Below are 10,886 nucleotides of genomic sequence, written 5' to 3' on the forward strand. Positions count from 1 at the left end.
TCAGCCTATCTAAAGTTACTGGGCACAAGGCGAGGTATACTTAGCACGACTGTGACACAGAACAGCTGGTAACTGCCAGAACAGACTACACGCTCCTTGCCAGAACATGCAGGTGAAACGCGTCGTAAAGCACCAATGTCAAGCATGTTGGTAAGGTTTGGCACGGACGCACCATGTGGAGCAGCCACATGCACCAGCACCATGTGGAGCAGCCACATGCACCAGCACCATGTGGAGCAGCCAAATGCACCAGCACCATGTAGAGCAGCCACATGCACCAGCACCATGTAGAGCAGCCACATGCACCAGCACCATGTGGAGAGGCCACATGCACCAGCACCATGTGGAGCAGCCACATGCACCAGCACCATGTGGAGCAGCCACATGCACCAGGACCATGTGGAGCAGCCACATGCACCAGCACCATGTGGAGCAGCCACATGCACCAGCACCATGTGGAGCAGCCACATGCACCAGGACCATGTGGAGCAGCCACATGCACCAGCACCATGTGGAGCAGCCACATGCACCAGCACCATGTGGAGCAGCCATATGCACCAGCACCATGTGGGGCAGCCACATGCACCAGCACCATGTGGAGCAGCCACATGCACCAGCACCATGTGGAGCAGCCACATGCACCAGGACCATGTGGAGCAGCCACATGCACCAGCACCATGTGGAGCAGCCACATGCACCAGCACCATGTGGAGCAGCCACATGCACCAACACCATGTGGAGCAGCTACATGCACCAACACCATGTGGAGCAGCTACATGCACCAACACCATGTGGAGCAGCCACATGCACCAGCACCATGTGGAGCAGCCACATGCACCAACACCATGTGGAGCAGCCACATGCACCAACACCATATGGAGCAGCCACATGCACCAACACCATGTGGAGCAGCCACATGCACCAACACCATGTGGAGCAGCCACAGCACCAGGACCATGTGGAGCAGCCACATGCACCAACACCATGTGGAGCAGCCACATGCACCAGCACCATGTGGAGCAGCCACATGCACCAACACCATGTGGAGCAGCCACATGCACCAGGACCATGTGGAGCAGCCACAGCACCAGGATCATGTGGGGCAGCCACATGCATCAGGACCATGTGGAGCAGCCACATGCACCAACATCATGTGGAGCAGCCACATGCACCAGCACCATGTGGAGCAGCCACATGCACCAACACCATGTGGAGCAGCCACATGCACCAACACCATATGGAGCAGCCACATGCACCAGCACCATGTGGAGCAGCCACATGCACCAGCACCATGTGGAGCAGCCACATGCACCAACACCATGTGGAGCAGCCACATGCACCAACACCATGTGGAGCAGCCACATGCACCAACACCATGTGGAGCAGCCACATGCACCAACACCATGTGGAGCAGCCACATGCACCAACACCATGTGGAGCAGCCACATGCACCAACACCATGTGGAGCAGCCACATGCACCAACACCATGTGGAGCAGCCACAGCACCAGGACCATGTGGAGCAGCCACATGCACCAACACCATGTGGAGCAGCCACATGCACCAGCACCATGTGGAGCAGCCACATGCACCAACACCATGTGGAGCAGCCACATGCACCAACACCATATGGAGCAGCCACATGCACCAGCACCATGTGGAGCAGCCACATGCACCAGGACCATGTGGAGCAGCCACATGCACCAACACCATGTGGAGCAGGCACATGCACCAGCACCATGTGGAGCAGCCACATGCACCAGCACCATGTGGAGCAGCCACAGCACCAACACCATGTGGAGCAGCCACATGCACCAGCACCATGTGGGGCAGCCACATGCACCAACACCATGTGGAGCAGCCACATGCACCAGCACCATGTGGAGCAGCCACATGCACCAGCACCATGTGGGGCAGCCACATGCACCAGCACCATGTGGGGCAGCCACATGCACCAACACCATGTGGAGCAGCCACATGCACCAGCACCATGTGGGGCAGCCACATGCACCAGCACCATGTGGAGCAGCCACATGCACCAGCACCATGTGGGGCAGCCACATGCACCAGCACCATGTGGAGCAGCCACATGCACCAACACCATGTGGGGCAGCCACATGCACCAGCACCATGTGGAGCAGCCACATGCACCAGCACCATGTGGGGCAGCCACATGCACCAGCACCATGTGGAGCAGCCACATGCACCAGCACCATGTGGGGCAGCCACTCTACATTTTTATTATTTATTATTCACTCATACATATAAACTGACGACAAGTCCTCCTATGAATCTGATTTAATATTGGATGCTGAAGTGTTATATGTGGTTAATATCTATGTAATATATGATGTGGAAATTATTTCCCTATTTCCCACAGGTCTGACTCACGATTTTGTTGCACTGAGGTCTCTGATACTTGGCTTTCCTGATTTTCTGCAGAAATTGTGTTCCTTTCTCCACTGCTTGTGTTGCTTTCTGCGCTGCCTGTGTTGCTTTCTGCGCTGCCTGTGTTGCTTTCTGCGCTGCCTGTGTTGCTTTCTGCGCTGCCTGTGTTGCTTTCTGCACTGCCTGTGTTGCTTTCTGCACTGCCTGTGTTGCTTTCTGCACTGCTTGTGTTGCTTTCGGCACTGTTTGTGTTGCTTTCGGCACTGCTTGTGTTGCTTTCTGCACTGCTTGTGGTGCTTTCTGCACTGTTTGTGTTGCTTTCGGCACTGTTTGTGTTGCTTTCTGCACTGCTTGTGTTGCTTTCTGCACTGCTTGTGGTGCTTTCTGCACTGTTTGTGTTGCTTTCGGCACTGTTTGTGTTGCTTTCGGCACTGTTTGTGTTGCTTTCTGCACTGTTTGTGTTGCTTTCTGCACTGCTTGTGTTGCTTTCTGCACTGTTTGTGTTGCTTTCGGCACTGCCTGTGTTGCTTTTTGCACTGCTTGCGTTGCTTTCTGCACTGTTTGTGTTGCTTTCTGCACTGTTTGTGTTGCTTTCGGCACTGCCTGTGTTGCTTTTTGCACTGCTTGTGTTGCTTTCTGCACTCTTTGTGTTGCTTTCGGCACTGCTTGTGTTGCTTTCGGTACTGCCTGTGTTGCTTTCTGCACTGCCTGTATTGCTTTCTGCACGGCTTGTGTTGCTTTCTGCACTGATTGTGGTGCTTTCTGCACTGATTGTGGTGCTTTCTGCACTGCCTGCATTGCTTTCTGCACTGATTGTGGTGCTTTCTGCACTGATTGTGGTGCTTTCTGCGCTGCTTGTGTTGCTTTCTGGCCTTCTAAAGGCTCTTAATCGTTTTATTTCCCCGATTTTCTTTGCTTGCTCGCTCTCTTTATTTGGCATGTCTTGGCTAGAGAAATCTGTATGGTAAGTCCATGTCTGTATGTACACTTTCAGCCAGTGAATATATTTTTCTGGAATAATATTCTGAAAGGTTATTATCACTGGCCGATTCCTCCCCATTCAGAACATACCAAGCCTACAATAATGCTTAATTTCCCTTTTTGATTCACTTGCCTCGAAAATGGTGAGAATTTTTGTAATATCTTTCTGGTCCCGTTTTCTTACCCTTTACCATGTGTTGGGGAGGTATATTAATCTACCTCTGGCTCCGGTAGATTAGAGATTACTACTGGGTTCTCCTTCTCCAACGCCTGCCTTGAACATTTCACCACAGTGCCCACCTATACGAATGATCAGCTCCTATACCGAATCTCAGACACTTCTACGGAGTCTGAAATTGGGTTTCGTTATTTTAAGGGAACTTTCTAAACAGTTTTCAGTTGATGCCAACTCTCTCAGAACATTGCTACAAATTTGTTTAACTACGTTGTTGAAACATTGCATAAAAAAACAAATGCAAAAATTTGCGTTTTGGTTACGTATGTTTGCTGTGACTGCGAGAGAGAGAGAGATGTTCTGAGAGAGATTGCCGGAGGAGAAAAGAGGAGAGGAGGACAATGGAAAAGAGGGGAAAGGGTGAGTGAGAAGGGGAGGGAGGGTTTGGAGAGAGAGCAGAGAGGTAAAGAGAGGGGGTGGATGATGGGTGAATTAGGGGAGAGTAGCAAACTTTGAGGTACATTAATTTGTGGTAAAATTGGTATTTGAGGTGTAGTATATTTATAAAAACTGAAAATATAAGTTGAATTTGGCGGTTATTTCAAGTAATGTCACGCAGAGTCAGTAGTTCAAGCATGTCTCCTCCTTTTTCGAATTCCTTACCAGCATGACCTTGGAATATCGAACAGCACAGCATCCTTCACATTAGGGTGAGGGACAGCTGAGGTACCCGTTATAACATACAGTATTCCTCTCCCTTAATCCCTCCATAATGTATAGAACTCCCTACACTAGTGGAGTGGAAACCTCTACAATGAGCAGCAATCCTTACATTGTGAGGCAGGTGAGGGGGAGGTGGAGAGCTATTTAACCTTCCACACTCGCCAAACGGTCCAGAGACGGCACCACTCCCGTGCCAGGTAAGTCCACTACGGGCTCACCATAGCCTGTGCTACTTACCCCGCTCCTGTGCCAGGTAAGTTACGGGCTCACCATAGCCCGTGCTACTTGGAACCTGTTCCGAGTAGCTGAATCTATAACAACAACAACAGCCAAAGGGTCCCACACAGCTCCGCTCCTGTGCCAGGTAAGTCCTCAACGGGCTCACCATAGCCCGTGCTACTTGAAACTTTCAGTTCCGAGTAGCTGAATCATAAACAATACCAACAGCCAAACGGTCCACATCCAAATAAAGGGTCAATTATCCAGCCCTCCTGAACTCAAGGTTAGAAGAAGAGACTAAAGTTGAAACCAGTAGCTGTAGTCTGGAGCGCGGGTGGTGGTGGTGGTGGTGGTGGTGGTGGTGGTGGTGGTGATGGTGGTGGTGGTGATGGTGGAGGTGGTGATGGTGGTGGTGGTGGTGGTGGTGGTGGTGGTGGTGGTGATGGTGGTGGTGGTGATGGTGGTGGTGGTGATGGTGGAGGTGGTGATGGTGGTGGTGGTGGTGGTGGTGGTGGTGGTGGTGGTGGTGGAGGGGACAGTGGGGGCTCAGAGCCTGGTGTTGGTGTTGGCGAAGATGTGGACCATATCGTCTGCTCGCCCGGTGGTCCCTGTCTCGTCTTCTTGAAGTTCTTTTGTAATAACACTCGAGCCCCATCGACTCCACCTGGGATATATTTATGGCAATTGTGTGTGTGTGTGTGTGTGTGTGTGTGTGTGTGTGTGTGTGTGTGTACTCACCTACTTGTGTCTGCAGGATCGACTCTTGGATCCCGCCTTTCGAGCCATCGGTTGTTTACAGCAATGACTACGGTCCCATTTCTCTATCATATCTAGTTTTAAAATTATGAATAGAATTTGCTCCCACAAACTGATCCTTAAGTGCATTCCATTTTTATATTACTCTCACGCTAAAAGAAAACTTCCTAACATATCTGTGACTCATCTGAGTTTCCACCTTCCACCCATGTCCCCTCGTTCTGTTACTCTTACGTGTGAACATTTCGTCAATTTCCACTCTGTCAATCCCCCTGAGTATTTAATATGTTCCTATCATATGCCCCCCACTCCCTTCTTTTATCTAGTGTCGTAAGGCTCAGTTCTTTCAGGCACTCTTCATACCCCATGCCTCGTAACGCTGGGACGAGTCTTTTTACAAACTTCTGCACCTTTTCCAGTTTTCTTATGTGTTTCTTCAGGTGGGGACTCCATGATGGGGCAGCATACTCCAAGACTGGCCTCATGGAGGCAGTGTAAAGCGCCCTAAATGCCTCCTTACTTAGGTTTCCTAATGATGTTCTAACTTTTGCCAGTGTAGAGTACGCTGCTGTCGTTATCCTATTTATATGTGCCTCAGGAGTTAGATTAGGTGTTACGTCCACGCCCAGGTCTCGTATGTGTGTGTGTGTGTACTCACCTATTTGTGCTTGCAGGGGTTGAGCTTTGGCTCTTTGGTCCCGACTCTCAACTGTCAATCAACTGGTGTACAGATTTCTGAGCCTACTGGGCTCTATCATATCAACATTTGAAACTGTGTATGGAGTCAGCCTCCACCACTTCACTGCCTAATGCATTCCATCCGTTAACTACTCTGACACTAAAAAAGTTCCTTCTAACGTCTCTGTGGCTCATGTGGGTACTCAGTTTCCACCTGTGTCCCCTTGTTCGCGTCCCACCAGTGTTGCTTGGTTTATCCTTGTTTACCCGGTCGATTCCTCTGAGGATTTTGTAGGTTGTGATCATGTCTACCCTTACTCTTCTGTCTTCCAGTGTCGTAAGGTGTATTTCCCGCAGCCTTTCCTCGTAACTCATGCCTCTTAGTTCTGGGACTAGTCTAGTGGCATACCTTTGGACTTTTTCCAGCTTCGTCTTGTGCTTGACAAAGTACGGGCTCCATGCTGGGGAAGCATACTCCAGGATTGGTCTTACATATGTGGTATACAAGGTTCTGAATGATTCCTTACACAGGTTCATGAACGCTCTTCTGATGTTAGCCAGCCTCTCATATGCCGCAGACGTTATTCTTTTTATGTGGGCTTCAGGAGACAGGTTTGGTGTAATATGAACTCCTAGATCTTTCTCTCTGTCCGTTTCATTAAGTACTTCATCTCCTATTCTGTATCCTGTGTCTGGCCTCCTCTTTCCACTGCCTAGTTTCATTACTTTGCATTTACTCGGGTCGAACTTCATCAGTCATTTGTTGGACAATTCACTCAGTCTGTCTAGGTCATCTTGTAGCCTCCTACTATCGTCCTCAGTTTCAATCCTCCTCATAATATTTGCATCATCGGCAAACATTGAGAGAAACGATTCTATACCCTCTGGGAGATCATTTACATATATCAGAAACAGTATAGGTCCATGGACTGACCCCTGCAGGACTTCACTCGTAACGTCTCGCCAGTCTGAGACCTCACCCCTCACACAGACTCGTTGTCTCCTGTTGCTTAGGTACTCCTTAATCCAATGGAGTACCTTCCCTTTCACTCCAGCCTGCATCTCCAGCTTTTTCACTAGCCTCTTGTGTGGCACTGTATCAAAGGCTTTCTGACAATCCAAAAATATGCAGTCTGCCCACCCTTCTCTTTCTTGCCTTATTTTTGTTGCCTGGTCGTAGAATTCAAGTAACCCTGTGAGACAGGACCTGCCATCCCTGAACCCAAGTTGATGCTGTGTTACAAAGTTCTTTCGCTCCAGGTGCTCCACTAGCTTTCTTCACACAATCTTCTCCATCAGCTTGCATGGTATGCAGGTTAGGGACACTGGCCTGTAATTCAGTGCCTCCTGTCTATCTTCTTTCTTGTATATCGGGACTACGTTAGCTGCTTTCCAAATTTCTGGAAGTTGCCCTGTTGCCAGTGATTTGTTATACACTATCGAGAGTGGTAGGCACAGTTCTTCTGCTCCTTCCTTTAGTATCCAAGGGGAGATTCCTTCTGGGCCTATAGCCTTTGTCACATCCAAGTCTAGCAAACACTCTATTACTTCCCCGCTGGTAATCTTAAACTCTTCCAGTGGTTCCTGGTTAGCTATTCCCTCTTATCTCTGGGATTTCTCCTTTCTCTAAGGTGAAGACCTTCTGGAATTTCTTATTCAGTTCTTCACACACTTCCTTGTCGTTTGTAGTGAATCCTTCTGCCCCTATCCTTAATTTCATAACCTGTTCCTTTACTGTTGTTTTTCTCCTGATGTGGCTATGCAGTATTATAGACTGTGGGTTGGTTGGTGTTGTCGTCGCTGATCCTTCTCTATGGACAACCCATCCCACAACTCGGTAGAGTGCTTATACTAGGAGATCACCCTTGGCGCTTCTGGCTCTTGGAGAGGGGCTCAACGTCACACGTTTAGGGGATGCGGCTCCAACACTTAGCCTCGTTGTCACGTGCACACACCCACTCGAGCCGCTGTGACTCCCCACTCTCTCCTTAGGTGATATGATCTCCTCAATCCCCTTTTTGACTTATTAGTATTACCTTTTACCCTGTCCACGGCAGTGGTTCTTGGTTCTTTCTCTCTCTCTCTCCTTCTTTACTACCTCCTGGGAAGCCTCACTAGGACAAGGGCAAACACCAGCAAATTGGGATACATTTACTGGACAAAGCACATACACGATACATACACACATATAATAATAATGAATCCTATACTCTATAATATCACAATCAGGTTGCACTCCAACACCATCAGAACTCTATCATCAGCTTATCAAGTGGTATCCTATCTCCTGGTTCACCACCTGATACTATCAACCTCCTCAAGTTGATCAAGTCTACATACGCTGTTGCACTATCAGCAAGATAATGTATATATAGAAAATCAGCATTTGAATGCTATAACATATATCAGTATAAATGTTCATTGATGCACAACAATGATTAATCGATCAATATCAGTCCTAGAACGCATACATCTGTAGGTAATCCAGCCTACGACTGTAACTCTAAACTTCAGAATAAAACACTCCTTGACATAAGAATGCAAACAGTCACTCACCTCTCACTGCGTCTTGCACGCTAATGACAATCAAACACTATCAACTCCCTACTAGTAATCCACCAGATCTTCCCCTTCCACCTCTGGAAGTTCACTACCCTAATATCCTTAGGTTCTTCCGGGCTTCACTACCAGGAACCTCTGCAGCTCCTCCAGGCTGCTATCATGAAGTTTTTTTGAGCAACTAAGGTGCTTCACCCTTCTGCTAGGTTCCTCCACAGCTCTCTTGGCTGCTACACCACCTCTACAGAAGCACGTGACACTCCTCTTCACTGCTGCTTCTCCTCACAGCTCGAGGTCCTCTGCTCCACTACCTTGGAGTCTCATCAGCTACTTCATCTGCTGGCTTCGAAGTTCTCAGCAACTTCTTCCCCAAAGACAAACCTGCAACCCATCAACACTCCAATAAAATGTTCCCCTTTAACACATAAACAAAAATAACCACACAATATGCTTGCCTCAAACCTCTATTTGTTCCCTACATACAGTGAGAGTGGACTCCCCCGTTTTGGGTGGGTCCATACTCCACCTTGCCCGGCGGCGGTCCTCACTCGCTGGGAGGGTCTTCCTCCGTCAGGAGCCGGGCTCCCTCAGTCGTCGGTCAGAGCTCAGAGGGGACGGACGTCGCTCCGTGCTCCTCCCTCTTCACTCTCCTATTTCAGGCTTTCTGCCTTATTAAAACATGTCTAACTTATAAATAAACATTGCTACTGTCGCTGGGCACACGACCAACTACAAGCAATCACTATGAACTGGCGTATATCGTGCTTACCACAGATTAACTGATCGAGGGCGCTTTCCCTCTGACGGCGTCTGGTCAGGGCGCTCCACACAGCCCACGAAAATCCTTCTGAGCAGCTTATTAAACTCTCCTCGCCGTCCAAGACTTGACACCACAACGTTCTCAGCTCAATTCCACAGCTGGCACGTCTGCACACTTCTCTTCTCTTAGAGATATATCACTAGGGGTTCCCTTCTGGCGGGAGCTCAAACGGAGCGCGGCTTCCCCCTGCAATGTCTGGCACTCAAGTGAGGTCAAGGTCCTCCGGAAGCGAGCCTCACGCCTCCAGCAAAATGTCCACATCTCCTCGCCAGTCATTTATCTGTTTTCTTCTTCATTGCCCATAATCTCAAACTGTTACACATATCCAAGCAACTATTTTACATATGCGTTATCACCTCAATATATGCTAGACCTTCTAATCAGGTCAGGCTTGATGAATAACTCTCAAGGAGGGAGACTCATTTCTCCTGCAGGCTGAGATCATAACAGCAGCAATTTAGGCCGAGTCTTTGCCTTGCTTGCGATGTCATTTTCGTATTGTTTTCTGCCTCTCTTCTCATCCTGACGTATTCATTCCTGGCATTCTGGTATCTTTCCCTGCTCTCAAGTGTCCTGTTATTCCTATAGTTTCTCCATGCCCTTTTACTTTGCTGCTTGGCTAGCCTACATCTCTGATTAAACCATGGGTTTCTCATCTTCATATCATTGTTTTCCTTCTGGGCTGGGACAAACTTGTTTGCTGCGTCCTTGCATTTTTGCGTGATGTAGTCCATCATATCTTGGCCCGTCTTTTCCCTGAGCTCTGTTTTCCATGCTATATCTGTTAGGAATTTTCTTATCTCCTCGTAGCTTTCTTTTCGATATGCTAACCTTTTGATTTCGGTATCCTTCCTCGAGTTCAATAACCCTTCTTCAATCAGGTACTCAAACACCAGTACACTGTGGTCGCTCATTCCTACGGGGGCCTCAAAACCGATTTCTCTTGTCAGAGTCGTTCAGGGTGAAGACCAGGTCGGGTCTCGCTGGTCTTCTCGTATTGCCTGGCCGTAGAATTCAAGGGTTACTTGAATTCTACGACCAGGCAACAAAAATCAGGCAAGAAAGAGAAGGGTGGGCAGACTGCATATTTTTGGATTGTCAGAAAGCCTTTGATACAGTACCACACAAGAAGCTAGTGAAAAAGCTGGAGATGCAGGCCAGAGTGAAAGGGAAGGTACTCCATTGGATAAAGGAGTACCTAAGCAACAGGAAACAAGGAGTCAGTGTGAGAGGGGTCAGGTCTCAGATTGGCGAGACGTTACAAGTGGAGTCCCGCAGGGGTCAGACCTTGGACCTATACTGTTTCTGATATATGTAAATGATCTCCCAGAGGGTAAAGAATCGTTTCTCTCAATGTTTGCTGATGAAACAAACATTGAGAGAAACGATTCTTTACCCTCTGGGAGATCAGGAGGCTACAAGATGACCTAGACAGACTGAGTGAATGGTCCAACAAATGGCTGTTGAAGTTCAACCCGAGTAAATGAAAAGTAATGAAACTAGACAGTGGAAACAGGAGGCCAGACACAGGATACAGAATAGGAGATGAAGTACTTAATGAAACGGAGAGAGAGAAAGATCTAATTGT

At 48.6% G+C, this 10,886-nt stretch overlaps 2 protein-coding genes across 2 annotated transcripts; one reads left to right on the top strand and one right to left on the bottom strand.

The window, feature by feature from the left end:
• Positions 1–369: 369 nt before the first annotated feature.
• On the top strand, positions 370–2,301 carry LOC138370555 (zinc finger protein 624-like). The gene has a single exon (XM_069334941.1). It carries the CDS (start codon positions 370–372, stop codon positions 2,299–2,301), a length of 1,932 nt encoding a protein of 643 aa, XP_069191042.1.
• Positions 2,302–2,358: 57 nt separating this feature from the next.
• On the bottom strand, positions 2,359–10,212 carry LOC123759486 (sericin-2-like). Its single transcript, XM_045744592.2, has 2 exons — positions 9,927–10,212; positions 2,359–3,344 (listed from the first exon to the last, which is right to left on the bottom strand). The coding sequence occupies exons 1-2, from the start codon at positions 10,210–10,212 to the stop codon at positions 2,359–2,361; spliced, it is 1,272 nt and encodes a 423-aa protein (XP_045600548.2).
• Positions 10,213–10,886: the final 674 nt, after the last annotated feature.

Source organism: Procambarus clarkii, chromosome 32 (assembly GCF_040958095.1).
Source record: "Procambarus clarkii isolate CNS0578487 chromosome 32, FALCON_Pclarkii_2.0, whole genome shotgun sequence".
Classification (NCBI taxonomy): Eukaryota; Metazoa; Arthropoda; class Malacostraca; order Decapoda; family Cambaridae; genus Procambarus; species Procambarus clarkii.

What these genes read in the sequence shown, in the direction of transcription:
- LOC138370555 (XM_069334941.1), top strand. Translation starts at nt 370, where the DNA reads ATGTGGAGCAGCCACATGCACCAGGACCATGTGGAGCAGCCACATGCA.
- LOC123759486 (XM_045744592.2), bottom strand. Translation starts at nt 10,212, where the DNA reads ATGAGCGACCACAGTGTACTGGTGTTTGAGTACCTGATTGAAGAAGGG. An exon ending in CCCATGGTTTAATCAGAGAT is followed by an intron (nt 3,345 to 9,926) that starts GTAGGCTAGCCA and finishes CTTACCATACAG; the next exon opens with ATTTCTCTAGCCAAGACATG.